This window comes from Rattus rattus, chromosome 1, assembly GCF_011064425.1.
Source record: "Rattus rattus isolate New Zealand chromosome 1, Rrattus_CSIRO_v1, whole genome shotgun sequence".
NCBI lineage: Eukaryota > Metazoa > Chordata > Mammalia > Rodentia > Muridae > Rattus > Rattus rattus.
In genome coordinates, this window is record NC_046154.1 from 207,965,024 (window position 1) to 207,981,624 (window position 16,601).

Below are 16,601 nucleotides of genomic sequence, written 5' to 3' on the forward strand. Positions count from 1 at the left end.
GTGCCAGCAATGTGGCCAGAAGTTAGAGAAGCGCTAGATGTAAATGGAGTTGGCCGAAATCCTTTTGCAGAGTAAACAGTCCCCAAGCTGGGGGCACAGAATTGATGATTGGACACAGGCATTTCAGGGAGCCTTTATGCACCTTGTCTGTCTCGGTGATCCCCTTGGATCAGGAAACGTCTTCTAATTATGCCCCCTTTACCTGTGGTACAGCTTCTCAAAGTAAAAACTGCAGTATTAAAGCAGGAATTTAATTCAGGAAACAGTGTGATATCAGTGTGCTCTGATTTTAGGGTGAGGAAGTTACTGTCCTAGCACTGGCCAGAGCTGTTGGTCATAAAATCCCCTCTTACTCATCGTGTTAACTGGCTGTTGGCTTATCATGCTAGGATTGGACCCAGGGCTTTGCATTAGGCAAGCATTCTACCACTGAGCTGTCCTGTGAGTCCCAGGAATGAAGTGCTTTAATTCCTCAGAATAACCTTTATTTACCGTGTGTACTGTGTTATTTCTGTGGGGTTGGCAGCTGCTTTGCAGGTGGTAGCCCGTTTTTATCCTACCTGTTCTGTGTTCTGGTTTATAGTTTGGGCCTGCACAAGCTGCTTTCCTGTCTTAGTTAGGGATTCGGTGCTGTGAACAGACACCCATGACCAAGGCAACTCTTATAAGGACAACATTTAATTGGGGCTGGCTTACAGGTTCAGAGGTTCAGTCCATTATCATCAAGGCAGGAGCAGGGCAGCGTCCAGACAGGCCTGGTGCAGGAGGAGCTGAGAGTTCCACATCTTCTGAAGGCTGCAGGAAGAAGACTAGTTTCCAGGCAGCTAGGATGAGGGTCTTAAAGCCCATGCTCACAGTGACACACCTACTCCAACAGGGCCACACCCTCTAACAGTGCCACTCCCTGGGCCAAGTATATACAAACCACCACACTTCCTGAGCTTGGGATGTACAGAAGAGCTGGTAGAAGTCCATATAGAAATAGGATTTCCAAAATGTCCTCACCTCTCACTGTTTGTTCGTGAGAAGCCGACCGAGCATTCATTTCATGGATTTTATTTGAACCTTTTAAATTTCTTTGGGTTTTATGTTCTTGGATAAAGATATAAATCATGAAATTTGAGATTGTGACTAATGAAGGTCAGTTCTGGAGTGTGCCACTCCGTCCTTATAAAGCCTTGTATAGTTCACGTTAATATTTTCATGTCTTGAGCAAACCTCTGAGTTTATTTGCCTGTATACATTTATTATCTATCTCTCTAAAGATCTTTGAAATAGTCAAAGACTATCCTATAATGGCCTGGTTTTCATGTTTCTTTTTTCTTATTAAATATACAGAATGTTTCTCCCCCTCCTTGTCTCCTCGTACCCTTTCCTTTCCTCCTCTCCTTTCCTTCCAGTTCAGGGCATTTGAGTTCATTATGGGCAACTCAGCCGGGGTTGGGGACACAGTTACATGCTCTAAGGGGCCTTTCTCCTAGTTTTGTATTAGGGACCACAGCCTACGTGAGGGCCTTCCTTCTTATTTAGCTTTCCAGAAACTCTCATGGACGCAGAAGAGATGTGCTTGACTAGTCAGGCCCATCTTGATCCAGTCGATCCAGTCAAGGTGGCAATTAGTGTTAACCACTGTGGCAGAATTAGTCACAGCCCAGCCTCTGCTCTCAGAATATCCCCAAACCCTCATTTCATCTTCTGTTCACAAAGAACAGCATCCTCCTCAGCCAGGAAGAATAAAGCCTCTCTTAAAAGCCATCGAGTAGAACTATTGCTGCCTTCTCAGTATCAGGAGCTGGCAGCTCAGTTACACCTAAAGACACAGGCTTCCTGAAGAAAGAATTGTTCCCCTCGTGCCTTCCATGTACAGGCGTCGTTCCCGATCAACATCGTTCAGTGGTTAATCCTGGTGTTTTGTTGTTGCTTTTCATAGTGTGACTACTAGAAAATGATACATTCATAAACACCAGATTAATTGTAACTATTGAGTTAAGTATAAATGTCACTGAGGTATTTCATATTCTCTGAACTGCGCCTGGAGGACTGGAGTTGTGTTCCTCCCAGCACCCCCTGCTGCCGCCAGAGGAGGCATTCCTCATGGGTTTCTCACCAGTGGTGGCAGCCAACAGTGTACTGTCCTTTACCTGGGGAGGAATCACCATGACAATGAGAATAAGATTAGTAATGGTGCGTGCTGAGGGAGGGCACAGTGGTTGGAAGGGTGGGAACTACACCAGCTCTGGGGTGCTGAGGGAAACCTTCCCAAAGGTGAGTTACCTGGGCCCACCTTCGTCATTAAAACGGAGCTTTGATCATACTAAAAATGAAGAAAACTGCAGACATAAGACCTAGCGGTTAGTGTTTGATCCTGGTTGGGTGCCATAGACGGCCAGGGTGACGAAGTGAGATGAAGATGAGAGATCGCTTTAGAGTGAATCGGACATTAGCATCTTGAACACAAACAGATTTTTAACTTTGAGTGAGTAAGGCTAAGGTATCAGAGTTTTAATTTGTGACTTATGTGTGCACTTATAAAGTACAGAGACACCTGTGTGGTACAGGGTGACCGACTTAGTGAGGACCAGAGGCCTCCTTTGGTTTCTGTAGCCAGCACCTCTGCCATTTGCAATCATGTAGTCAGGTAGGGTTTAGTGAGAACATCACCTGGCATTTGTTGGCTCTGGTTGATGTACCGTAAAGTCTTCACCTATAGTTGGTTTATAAACAAAAGGAAGAGGAATTCATCCATGTTCAGTAGTGGTTCTAACTGTCTCTCCCCACCCCCTTTTTCTGACCTCGTGCTAGACATGTGCATTGCTATCGCGATCTCTCTCCTCATGATCCTGATCTGTGCCATGGCTACCTACGGTGCATACAAGGTAAGTGGCCGTGGTGAGGTGAGGGCCAGGCCCTTCTGCAGGCTCCTCCACCAGAGCAGTGCTTTTCAGCCTTCCTCATGCTGCGACCCTTTGATAAGAGTTCCTCAGGTCGGGGCTGGGGATTTAGCTCAGTGGTAGAGCTCTTGCCTAGCAAGTGCAAGGCCCTAGGTTCGGTTCCCAGCTCTGAAAAAAAAGAAAAGAAAAGAAAAAAAGATTTATTATATGCACAGTGTTCTGCGTATATATCTGCATGTCAGAAGAGGGCACCAGGTCCCATTACAGATGGTTTGTGAGCCACCATGTGGTTGCTGGGATTTGTACTCAGGTCCTCTGGAAGAGCAGTCAGTGCTCTTAACCGCTGAGCCATATCACCAGCCCAATTATTTCATTTTTGTTGCTATCTCATAACTATAATTTTGTTAACTGTTATGAATCGTAATATAAATATCCGTGTTTTCAAATGGTCGTAGGCAACCCCTGTGAAATAGTTGTTCAACTTCCAAAGGGGTTGCAACCCACAGGTTGGGAACCACTGCTGTAGCATAATCTAAGGTTGCCTTTGCTGAGTGTGGAGTTATTCAGTTTTCAGCAGGAGTCTTCAGAAATCTCTTACTACCACATGGTATTAGAAAAACTGGTAAAACTGACATTATTATGAACACTCAGTATTTTTTTTTTAAGAGCTATTTATTTTATGTATGTGAGTGCTCTATCTGCATGGATGTCTGCACACCAGAAGAGGGCATCAGATCCCATTATGATAGAGTGAGCCACCATGTGGTTGCTGGGGGTGGAACTCTGGACCTCTGGAAGAGCAGACAGTGCTCTCACCTGAGACGTTTCTCCAGGCTCCCAGTACTTCTGTGTCTTGACAGCTCCGGCTTGGCACACCAGTTGCCATCCTGGCCTGGTTACTGACTGCCAGTTCCCCCAGGTCCCTCCGTATTGATGAACCCAGTGTCTTGTTATATCCAGCAGACTAACATTTCTTTGTTTTCACTTTTAGCAACACGCTGCCTGGATCATCCCGTTCTTCTGTTACCAGATCTTTGATTTCGCCCTGAATACTTTGGTTGCAATCACCGTGCTTGTCTACCCCAACTCCATTCAGGAGTACATAAGACAGCTGGTAGGTGGCCCTTTCACCACGTCCGCAGTCGATGGTGTCTTTCCTCTGCTGGCTTGTGGGAGGCAGGGCACTGCTGTGGGGTTCTCTCCAGACTTAGGTCCCCAGAGCTCCCTCTCTTCCTGTTAAGCCCTCTATGGACGTCTGAGTAGTATTGGTGGCTGCTGTTAAGGAGCGTCTAACAGCATCAGATGGAGTAATTACGGCCCCTTGTGCCTTTTAATCCTGGATTTTTAAATTAGGAATGTGTCAGAAAATATAATTTCCTTAAAATTGTTTAAATGACAAAACATTCACTCTTGGCCGCCGGGGTATTGTGTTGTTTTTGTTCTTGTTCTATTTCTTGTGATAAGGTTTCTCTGTGTAACCCTGACTGTCCTAGAACTCACTCTGTAGTCCAGGCTGGCCTTGAACTCACAGAGATCCCCCTGCCTCTGCCTCCCAGGTGCTGGGGTTAGAGGTGTGAGCCACCACTGCCCAGCAAATGCTTGCTCTTGAAGGTTCTCTTTGTATGATTTTATTTAATTTTATTTTTTAAATGTGGCATTAGGGATTAAACCTAGGGCCTGCCACATGTGAGACAAGCACTTTACTGCTGAGCTGTATCCTGGTTTTAGAATTTCATTTTGAGACCAGGTCTTGCTGAGTTACCCAGCTTGACCTCCTACCCCAGCCTGCTCCCTGTCCCCTTGGGTTACAGACTGCCAGTGTGCTCATTTCTTGTGGCCTCTGTAGCCGTCTCTGAGCTCAGGGTAAAGACTACAAGAGGCGAGGCTACAGTAAGGATGCACGAGGCATTGGGAACTGGGTGGTCCAGTGGAAAGGATGGCTGAGGGGTACAGGGAGGAGGGAGTGAGGAGAGAAGCTTGTAGTCTTGCTGACAGTCCTGCTCTGACCCGTCCCACCACAGACAGCCCCAAAGTTTTGCTCCTTAGAAATGTCTACATTGCCATTCTTGTCATTACTGTTTGAAGAGCCAGGGGGACCATGCTTTGGTGGGCAATCGTGTCTTAAAAAGTTCCACATGCCAGTTTTGTACTCCTGGGAGACAGAACATGAAGGGGCCAGATCTGTGATGGGCAGGTAGAGCCTCTAGCCTCTGTGCTGATGCTTCGTGTTAACTCTGTGCTGGTCTGCTTCCTGGACTCCTCGGATCATGCTGCAAGAGAGGAAGAAACTTAGTCCCAACAGGCTTATCGTGTACGGAACTGGGCCGGTGGTGACAGCAAGGACACATGAAGACGGGGCGGTAGCTGCCCTGTGCTGTGCAGTGGTGCACCGTGAGCCCCAGTCCATGGACTGCAGAGACTGACATAGAGCCACACAGGTCATTCAGCAGCTTCGTTTGACCCTACCTTGTCTGCTGCTCTCCATTCATTCACTTCAGAACCTCGCGTGGTACAACGGCCGTATTATAATACTGTAAAAAAAATAGCTTTCACTCTTATTCGTAATGACAAACCAAATACTAGAAGTGAGATATTTCAGGAAGCCGGGTGAGGTGGAAGAAGTTCAAGGTCAGGAGTTGAAGGTCATCCTTATGTACATAGTGAATTTGAGGCCAGCCTGGGTTACTTGTGATCCTGTCTTGTCTTCCTAATATCCCTCCAAAAACATTGTATCATTTAGTAACCATTCTGAGCTGGGCATGTGGTGCATGCCTGTAACCCCAGCACCTAGGAGGCTGGGAAAAGTCCACGGTCAGCCCGAGCTACTCAGAACCTGCTTTCACAAAACGAGCAAACCTCAGATTCGTTGAGCTGCACTAGCAAATCGTGCACATTATCAGCAGTGCCTAGAGACGGCAGTGAAGGGACTGTTCACAGTCCCTGATGGCCACTGCTGACGTCTCGGGATGCAGTGGGTTAGAAAGGCCATCATCTGAGAAGGCTGCAGGCAAGCCCAAGCTGGAGTCCTGCAAAACACGGTTAAAGTAATTCATCAATCCTTGTTTACAAAACAAAACAAACATGTAAGAGTTTGCTATCTAGAAAGATGTGCCATTAGCAAATATTTTCATTTTAGTGGGTTTCTCCTCCTTGTCCTGCACACAGCCTTTAGAATTTCCAGAACCTGACGAAAATAAGAAAACACTATCATGGCCAACCCAGGAGTATACAAAGCACCACACTGGTGGGTCCCCGAGGTACAGTGGAGGGTGGAGTGGCGCTGCACACCTGATTGTGTCCGTCTGCCCTTGACTTCCCTTCTCTGGAATTACCGCCAGGTTAGGACAGTGTTGGTTTTCCCTAACTCACCGGTTGAAGCATCTGTCCCAAATAACAGTCACCAGTCTCTGGTGTGCTCTGCTGCCTGAGGCATTCATCTTGAAAGGTGAATGAGGTTTGCTAATGGGCCCCCTTTCTCTTCCAGCCCCCCAGCTTTCCCTACAGAGATGACATAATGTCAGTGAACCCTACCTGTTTGGTCCTTGTCATCCTTCTCTTCATCGGCATTATTTTGACATTTAAGGTAAGCATAAATATTCTCTTTATGGGCTAAATATTAAATGTATCCCTGAGTGCCAGAGGGATAAGCAAAATGGCTAGTTCATTGCCTCTTGATTTCCTAACATTACGATTTATTCTGTTGTCTGTGTGAGAAATACTAATCTGCATTCCATGGGCCAGTCAAGGAGACACGGTTCAGTGGTCAAGAGTACTTGTGCTTTTCCAGAGGACCCAAGTTCTGTTCCCAGCACCCACATGGTAGCTCACAGTCATCTATAACTCCAGTTCCAGGGATCTGACATCCTCTTCTGATGTCTGTGGCACCAGGCATGTAAACAGTGCACAGATATACATACAGACAAAACATCCATACATATAAAATAAGAAAACAACAGGATGTGTTTGGGAACAGATTAAGGTCATATAGAACATAGAGTGCAGCACTGCGATGTGCATTACAGTGTTCCGAGTGCTTCTTAGTATTAATGTCTCTAAAGCTAGATACAAGTATTTCAGTAAACATAACACATGTAGTTTCAATAAAGCTACAATGCCTGTCACAGAATACAACCAGTCAACACATGGGCTGATATGGCTTAGCGGGTAGAGGTCCTTGCCACAAAGGCCGGTGAACTGACCCGATTTCAGTTCCTGGAATCCACATACATGGAGGGAGAGAACCAGCTCCCAGAAGCTCGTGTCTAAGCACATGAGCACACGCACACGCTCTCTAAATAAGTAAATGTTATTGAAAGAACTGTGAGTCGGTGTGTTTAGTGCATAGGTGTGTGCAGCTGCAGCCCCAGCCCTGCACGTACTCTATCTCATGTTTCCGTGTAGCCCTGGCTGCCCTGGAACTCGGTCTGTGTAAATCAGGCCTGCCTCTGCCCCCCAAGTGCTGCTACGACGGTGTGTGCTGCCGTGCCATTTAGCACATTTTTTACTACATCAGCGCGTGCCTCGTTCGCGTTGGTCTTCGTGGGGATTCCCCCGCCCCTTGGGCCGCTGCCTTGGTTTCTATTACTGTGATGGAGACCATAGCCAGAGGCAGCTTGCAGGAAGAAGTGGTTTGTTTGCTTCACATTCCAGGGTCAGATCTGATGCTGGGAGGAACTGGGGCAGAGACCATGCAGGGACACTGCAGGCTGCCTTTCTGGGCGCTTGGCTCAGCCCTTTTCATACCATCCAAGTCCCAGGGGAGGCACCGCGCACACCAGTTACTGCTTAGGAAAAGAGTGCTCCCCAGCCTCGCCTCCAGGCCAACCCGATGGAGGCCCTTTTCCCAGTCAGGTTCCCTCTTCACAGACCTGACTGCCTCAGGCAGGCACCTCTCATCAGGACAGTTGCAGTGGTGTCCTATGTGACACACCTCAGGTCCCTCCATCGCTAGACAGGTATCCAGTTGCCCTCCACCTTGGCTACAGTGAACAATGCTGCTCTTCACATCCTGCAATAAAGTTTAGGGACATAAATGTCCTTAGGGTAGGATTACTGAATCCTGTGGTAACTTGATTGAAACTTGGGGCTGTACCATATGACATCATTACAAACCGTGTGTGCATTTTCTATTTTCTTTCTCTCTTGAACCTTTTTTTAGTCAAAGAATTTTAAAATTAGGGAGGGATTTTGAAATAATTAATTAATCCAATTAAACTAATCCAATTAAAGATGGTCGGAGCAAGAGCGTAGAGTTTCTGATCCAACATCTCATGTATCACTTCTAGCACATGTTCTTCTGGGTGTTAACACTGCTAGATGCTTCATTTTGACAGTGGTTTAATACAATCGGATGATCCTGTAGAATAAAAGATTGGAAAAGTGCATGCCTGTAGTTAATTGTAGGCATATGTTTTGGCTACTTTATTGGGTTCTTATATCTGCCGTCTCTACTGCAACCTCCACCCACCTAATACTGGGTAAGAGAGAAAGGTTAGAGGGGAAAGGAGGCATAGACCTTGAGACCACCTCCTGCCGATTAGGGGGTTCGAATTCCAGTCTTAGAATATTTCCAACCAGCAAACAGAATTCCAGCACTACGAGAAGCAACAAATGCAGTAGCAAGAATCAGTAGCAGCAGGGGAAGCTCTCACATTTATACCCTCTCATCTCCAGTCCCCAGAATTCCAAATACAAGCTGTGTGCAGCTGACAAAAATCATGTCCCTCCTATTGCACTAGGAAATTATAGTTAGGGGTGTGGACAGACAATCTGAAGCAGCCCCATATCCCACACCTGGGATTAAAACAAAAACAAAGTCACATAACATTACTGGGTTATTTAAGAAACCAAAATTCTTACTACATGTAATACTGGAAATCAGGGTGCTAAGCAGGAGGAACTGGAGGCTGGGCTACACATCGAGTTTGGCTTAACCTCTTGCCAAAGAATAGACAACACAGTGGTGAGATGGTTTAGTAAATTTGACCAGAGTCTGTAGCCATTGTCCCTTTGAACTGCTCACTTCTGGTGAGTCCCATCCTTCACCCCCACCACCCAGCACCAGTACCATCCTGTGGTGTACTGTGACAGACAGAACAAGGCTGTGGCGGTGCAGCCCGTGTAAGTGCATGAGGTTCAGTAACACTGACAGTCTATGTAATGAAGCCTTCGTAGCGTGACTTCACACTGCTCCAAGGTTTAAAACTCGGTCACTGTTACTTGCAGGGCTACTTGATCAGCTGTGTCTGGAGCTGCTACAGGTACATCAATGGCAGGAACTCCTCTGATGTTCTGGTTTACGTAACCAGCAACGATACCACGGTAAGTGTTGTCCCCAAAGAGGAGACCTCCCCCACCCTCTACTGCATGGTGGCACCTAATGTTTTAGTGTTTTACTTCCTGCTTCATTTGAGACATGTTTTTTTGTTTGTTTGTTTGTTTGTTTGTTTGCTTTTTGTTTTTTTGGGGGGTGTTTGTTTGTTTGTTTGTTTGTTTTGGAAAGGATTTCTCTATGTAGCCCTGGCTGTCTTAGAACTCACTCTGTAGACCAGGCTGACCTGGAACTCACTGAGATCCGCCCGCCTTTGCCTCTGAGTGCTGGGATTAAAAGTGTGTGCCTGGCCAAGACATATTTGTCATCCGTGCGCTCGCAGAGCACCAGGGTGTAGTTTTTTTGTCAGTGCGACAGATACCTGAAAGAAATGACTGAGGAGGAGAGAGGGATTCTGGTTATTATCTTCTAGACATTTCTGCCGTGTGACAGGACTTGTTCTGTTACCACAGGTTTGTGGTAAGATAAGAATGTCATTGCTGCAGAGCCTGTGGTAGAAGAGGTTGCTCCCAAAGGACTGCCACTTCCTCTAAGCCCCACTAATGCCATCAGATCAGGAACTCAGCAGCCGGTTAATCCATGGATGAGATCAGAGCCCTGGTTACCCAGCCACATCAGTGAGCGGACCCACTAGCTGGGGACCCAGTGAGTCTTGGCAGTGAGGGGAGTTCCAGGGTGTTTCACGTCCAAACCATGACGTAGATAATAATCGGACCTTGGAAAACAGCAGCAACAAATAAAACAAAGCAAAAACCAAACCAACACCCCCCCCCCAAAAAAAAAACCCAAAACAAAACAAAAAACAGCTTGAAGAGAGAGGGCTCCCCGTGGCTGCTCTTCCAGAGTCCCGGGCTCATTTCTTAGCACCACATGGTGCCTCCCAACCACCTGTAGTTATAGTTGGAGTTGATCTGCCTCTGCCTCTCCACAGGTCCTGGTCATGCACATGATACACAGACATAACATGCAGCCAAAACACTAGTACATGAGTAGAATAGACATAAACCATACACAGTGAAGAGCCGAGGCTGTCCTATGGAGAACTACATGCATTTTGATAAGTTGTGTAAACTTCTTGTCCTGTACCTATTCTGTATCTCTAGAAAGGGAAGCAGCCGCTTTCTCTAACCACTAACATCACGTTCACAGGCTAGACCGTCCTTGGCCAGTTGGGGCCTCCTCAGTAGCTCGAGGGTGTCCTTGCTCTCTAGTATACCAGAGGCTCGTTTTTTTTTTTTTTTTTTTTTTTTTTTTTTTTTTTTCGAGCTGGGGACCGAACCAGGGCCTTACGCCATAGGCAAGCGCTCTACCACTGAGCTAAATCCCCAACCCTCGTGGTTTTTTTTTACACCATCCCTGGGGTGTGCCATTTCTCCAAAGAGCCCCATTCTTGGTGCAGAATTAACGCGGAGGCCATAACGTAGTCCCCGAGGGTGGGAACATTCTAAGATTGTTTGGCAAGAGCTAGGGTCTAATTTAAACCCAAAATGCGCCAATGCCTGCCTCAGGTCATCCAGAAGGCGGGGTAATCTAGTTTTCCACAGCACATAACCACATACGTTTCTCCTTTGCCCGTGTCGGTATGGGGCATCCACATTGACATAATAACATGTCATGCTTGGCTTTCACCTCCTATTAGTTTTGGGCCAGATGGCTCTTCTCCCAGGCTAAATGAATTCACGTCGACCTTTGTGGAGAGATGCTGGTGTTCTCGTCATAAAGTAAACATGCCTGTCTCCTTTTCTAAGACAGTGCACATGCTGTGATCCAGATTCATGCTTTCCCAAGTGCTGCACACAGAGAAGGCAGGAAAGAGTCGTTAATACTGGACATCCTTCCCAGACCACGTTTAACCTTGCTTCCATGTCTAGCCAGACCATGATGGAACACCGGGGGCTGTGGGTGCCTTAGGGAGATGCGCCCTCGCTTTTAGAGCCCCTGTTGGAGGAGTCACGCGGTGGACACGTTCTGTAATACCACACTGGCTTCCCAATGCCACGAAAATGCCTGCTGGAGGAAAAGCACATTAAAGGGCTAAATAGATCGTGGCTTTTTTCATAATTAAACATTGGCAAATTGAAGCGGTTGAAAACGTCATCTGTGCAGCTTTGTTTCACTAACACCACCGAGACCAGGGTCCCAGCAGAGCTTTGCCAAACGTAAAGTATGATACAGAATCGCTGTGGAACCAGGGTTCTCGGAGTCGGTGAGGGAATATTTAGCCAAAACAGCGTCTGAACTTCTGATTCCAGATAAGAGCTTTATAGTTTTCAATATGATAGGAAGGCTCTTCGTATTTTAAAAGGAGACTGTAAGCTGTCATGCCATGCACTGTCGTAGACACTAACTCACTTCCGTAAGTCTATTGCTCCGACTAATTGAAATATTCCATATATGAGGCTTTCTTTTTAGTCTGTCTGAATAAGAAAGACCTTCAGTGCATGGTCAGACCATCCCCCTAGTAGCTGTTGCCCAGTAGATTCTCTGACATACTGAAGGTCAGTTAAGGCTGCCCTTTGGCCATAAAAATACTCAGAACTCAGCAGAGGGAGTGACCTTTATGGTGGTCTCAGTGACTTTTCCAGTAATTACAGCACGGTTCCCGCAGACCTTCTTCCCCCTTTCTTCTTCACCCAGCCCTGCCCCCGGGGCTACTAGTCTGATTTTCTTCACTTGGTATACTAGACATAGTTAGAGCAAGTTCTTCACCGGGCTCTGAGTACCTGTCTTAACCATAGCGAGATGAGGGTCTTTGTGATCCGATTGACAGGGAGAAAGATCTTTTGTTGGTCTTGGTTCATTCATCCCCAAGGAACTAGACAGTCAGAGCCTAAAGCATTAACAAGTCTTCATCCTGTAGGTTTTGCAGACGAGTCATAACTAACCTGCCGAACAAGCTTAGGGAAGTCCTTGTTTCCAGGGCAGTTAGAGGGCAAGCTTCAGATGTGTTTTAGCTGGATTCAAGAGCGTCTGCTGACCTAAGCATCTCAGTCAACCAAACAGAGTCTTTTATTGTTTGGATGATGGTGTAGCCATTTTTGTGATGTAAGTCACTTCCACAGTGTTGACATGAGATGCCGTGGTCTGTTGGTACATTTCTCAAACATAGCCCCACTGTTGGGTGAAGCATGACTGTAGCTCTCCCCATAACATTTATTATTAACTGATGAACTGAATTCCTTTCTCAGGTTTTATTTATTGCATGTGTGGTATTGTTTGTGCACACATGTGTGTATGTACACGCCAGAGGCTGACGCTGGGCGTCTTCCTCTGCCTTGACTCTCTAGGCAGGCACTTCACTGAGCTGGCTCCTTCTGGGAGAGAAAAATGGTGTTTCCGTGTGTGTGGAATTTGTGTTGGACACATATAAAATAGCCCCCAGTAGTAGTGCGTGCTTGAATGTTCTGGCATTCGGCTTGGTAGCAGCAACTTTACACTGAAGTAGGACATATGGTCTATTCCTTACCCCCTCCCCCATTTATCATGTCCTGACTGCAGTGTGACCCCTGCCCCGTGAATGGTTAGGGTTTGTTTTTGTTTCATTTTTGTTTTGTTTCCATTCAACTAAATGTCAAGTGATAACAAATTTGGTGTTAATCACATGACAGTTGTTTCTCTTGATGTCCAAGAACTTCATCCCACTTTGAGAAAAGGAGGATGGCCACACCCTCAGTGCTGACAGACATGATAGGAACAGAAGGGCAGTCACGCATCACCCATCCTGTCCTTCAGTCAGGACCAGGTTCAGCATCATTTAGATATGATGATGCTGAGCCCTCAGGACTTTAAACTAGCTCCATCTGGAGGACTTTCAAAAGTACTCTGATAGTACTCTTTGAGGTGTCGTGTCAAGAACATCTCACAGCCAGCAGAACAGTGAGCGAGGGTGTCATCAGCCCCGTGGAGGGAGGGGTTCCTCTTGACTTCAGATTGCAGGGCAAAGTCAGTGAGTATTTGAGGAAAGACATCAGTGTTGAAGTTTGTTCAGTGACACGGCATTTGATACAGGCCTGCCTGATAGTGTGAGAGCTCTGTTTTGACAGAACATAATTACTCTGCCCGTGAAGGAGAATGTTGTGTTGTGTCTCTGAACATTTTGGGGAAATTTGGCCTGAATGTTTCGTTTTGTGAGAATTGGAAGACACAAACCCGAATGTGCCGGTTGCTTTCATTTCTCTGGCAGCCCTACCGCGTTCTAAGATTTCTCCAAAGACAGTGGTAGTTGTGGTCCGTTAATTCTTCAGTGAGGCTGCAGAACCTATCATTCCATAGTTACTGTTCCTACTGCTGTTCACGGCTTCCACGGCCATAGGTGACCCTGTGTGATGCATACACACACATGTGTGTGTGCTGGACCGCAGGCCACAGCCACAGGGAGAGAGAGAGCCTGGCCTGAATCCTCTACTTCATCTCCCCGGCCTTCTCCTGTAAGTAGACAGTGGCCAGGCCCCTCCATCTTCCCGGAAACTGTTCCACTGCCCGCCTTCTTTCTCCCTACCGCAAGTGTACACTCACCCTATCATGAGAACGGTGTTCCCTCTAATGTCTACTCACTACCTTCTGGCCTTTGGGGAAGGTTTTTTTTTTTTTTTTTCCTGGTCTTTGTGTTTTGCCTGCTCTGTTGCTGATGTGAGTATCCCCGAGGAGCCGGTCCTTCTGTGGGGAGAGCTCTGCAGAGCTCCTTGCCTCCTGGACCCAAGTGCGTCTCAGGTGTTCTGTCCCTTGAGTGATTTGTGAAACAATTAGGACACAGGGACACCATTAACTGCCCCTCTGAGGAGACAGACACACAGGCTGACAGGAACAGTGGCGTATGGGAGGTGGTGTCAGGTGCCTTGCTGTGAAGCAGGGCCACTGTTGCCTGTTAATGTGATTGCAGCTAATCCTTGCCACTTGTCCGTCACCTGCTTGCCTGTGAGCTATGCCAGTCAAGTACACTGTAGGAAGGCAGGTTACCTGGTTCTGTGTGCCCTGCAGGGTGTCTAGGTCTTGTTGGCAGTGTCCCTGAGTCCGAGTAGAAAGCCCGGACAGCAGCCACAGCACCTGGCTTCTCCTGACATGTCTGCTTCTCTGCACTGGGGAAACATCTGAGCGGGGTGCTGACAGTAGGTGACCTCTGCTGTGTTCCACCAGGAGAAGCTCTCCACCCAGCAGCTCCAGCCAGCCACACCTCCTTAGTCGGGTCCTCAGTCCTCCAGGCCCACATTAATCATTTATTCAACTTCCCTTGTTCACATTACTGTGGCTTCTGACTTATGGTTGAGGACTTCTGCCTTAAGGTGCATTTTCTCTGTGGGGAAACCTCAGAGGCACCGTAAAGGATTCCTGTTGTTTGCACCTATAGAGTCCCACCACCAGGTGAACATGAAGCCCCACTCTTGGATGAGGTAACTAACGCCTGCAGCCTGCGGGAGTTACTAGTGGGAAAAAGAAACCGGTTAGCGAGGGTGGGAGTGTCGTCCGCAGTTTTCAGTGCTCCTCGTCTGTTACTGCTTTCCATGCAGTGAATAGCTAGAAACAGTCCTGGTTTATGCTTGAAATGTCAGCACAGCTGTCTCGTCAGTCAGCATAGTCTTGTTAGCTCCTCTCCAGCTAACTAAAGCCTACCCTTTCAGGTATAAAACAGAACCCAAAACTAGATAATCTACCTAAGGACATGCCAGTAACAATGTGACTTGTGACCACTCAAGAGTGTGGGTACAGCACTAACCATCACTTGAGGTCAACCCTGCGTGGTTTCTGTGGTCGACTTCATGCCTGCCCTTATGCCTTCAGACCAGGAGAACCGTTCTCACTCCCGTAGTCCTTTACATACACCGTCTGGCTATGAAGACACATGTAAAAGTGGCAGGAAAGCAGAGGTGGCAGAAGTCATGCCCCAGTTGCTTCTTTAAGGTTTCAAAGTCTCATACTAAATGTGTCTACTTGGTGAGCCGCTGACGGGAGTACCAGTGACAGGAAGGGGTTGAACTGTGAGCATGTCAGTTAAAGCCTGACCTCAGACAGAGGGAGCGATGCCTGCTCTTACACACTGGCTCTGGGCTCTCCTTTCAGGTGCTGTTGCCTCCATACGATGATGCCACTGCTGTGACTGGCACTGCCAAGGAGCCACCGCCACCTTACGTGTCTGCCTGAACGTGGTGTGGAGGAGCCCAGAGCGGCGGTCTGAGCCCACAGCTGCTTGATTGACCCTGTGGTTTCACCTCTCCTCCGAGATGAGCTCTTTGAGCCTGTTTGTTGTTAAAATGCCATGTTTTAAAATTTAGATGTTAAGTTGAAGCCTCTGTTGTCTGACGTACCCTGTACCCAAGCACCGAGTAGTAAGGCTGTAGGACTATTTTGGTAGGAGGGGGGTGTGATGAGTTCCCAGAGTCTTTCTCAAAACTATATACGGCGGGCGTTCCCTGGTCTGGTTTGTACCTGCCTGGCCCCAAAGCCAGGGGGCAGTCATACTTTTCCTCTCCATTCCTTCTGACTGTTTGAAAGTATAAAATAAAAATTAGATCATACTTAAACTATTCCAGAATCCCTAATAAAAACAATATTGATTGTTCTAATTATGTAGTTAGGAGCCCTTACATATGTGATATAAGAATTTCCCTACTATTCCCAAATTCAGTGATATTCTGAATTTGCTGGTCAAGAATTTTCTTTGGGCTAAATAAGGACTATGAGGTAATAGGAACAGTGAGGGCAAGGGCTGCCCAGGATGTCTGTTTTGAGCTAGGGCTGATGTGTCTCCCTGTGTGAAAGGGGGACCAGCTTGCTTGGCTCAGAAAAACTCAGACTCACTTTTCCTCAGCGTCCTCCAGCAAATACCTTGCTTTGTCAAGCAGAACCACCCGTGTACGTTTGGGAAAAGGTGTTCACACTCTTTCCTTGCAAGGTACACCCTACTTTGAATTTCTAAGTATGCCTAATCATTTATTAAAGTGTCAAGCAGTCTTCAGAAAGATAAGGAGGCTCGTTCCCATGTGGAATGCTCTAGATTGTCTGAATTGCAAAAGATGTTTGTGTCCATGTCTCTGAATGTGAACAACTCTCCTGCTTGTTCATTGCTCAGTGTGCTGTACATGAAGGCTTTGCAATTAAAGTTTGTCTGCATCCAAGAAAACAATCATGGCTCTGGTGACTGCCTGGTGACTCTCCCCGTCCTTGGGGCCCCACAGATACACAAAGCTCAGCCCATTTCACACAGAGGTCCTTATAGCTTTAGCTGATGAATTTTGTTGGATCAAGAAGAAGGATGGACCAACATCATCCTGTGGCCGGTGTCACTTACAGTGCTTAGCAGTGTGATGGAGTCTGTGAGTCCCTGGCGCCCATACCCGCTCACCTTTTCCCTAAGAGATGGGCCTTTGCTTTGTCTCCTTAATAAT

General features: G+C 47.1%; 1 protein-coding gene across 1 annotated transcript in view; it reads left to right on the forward strand.

Annotated features, from left to right (window-relative positions):
* Nucleotides 1-16,340, forward strand: part of Laptm4b (lysosomal protein transmembrane 4 beta) — a 43,017-nt gene extending 26,677 nt beyond the window's left edge. Inside the window, exons 3-7 of the mRNA XM_032914322.1 lie at nucleotides 2,803-2,876; nucleotides 3,883-4,005; nucleotides 6,376-6,474; nucleotides 9,117-9,212; nucleotides 15,277-16,340. Of these exons, the coding sequence (XP_032770213.1) occupies nucleotides 2,803-2,876; nucleotides 3,883-4,005; nucleotides 6,376-6,474; nucleotides 9,117-9,212; nucleotides 15,277-15,357 (473 nt within the window). The 3' untranslated portion in view covers nucleotides 15,358-16,340. The remainder of the gene's footprint in view (nucleotides 1-2,802; nucleotides 2,877-3,882; nucleotides 4,006-6,375; nucleotides 6,475-9,116; nucleotides 9,213-15,276) is intronic.
* Nucleotides 16,341-16,601: the final 261 nt, after the last annotated feature.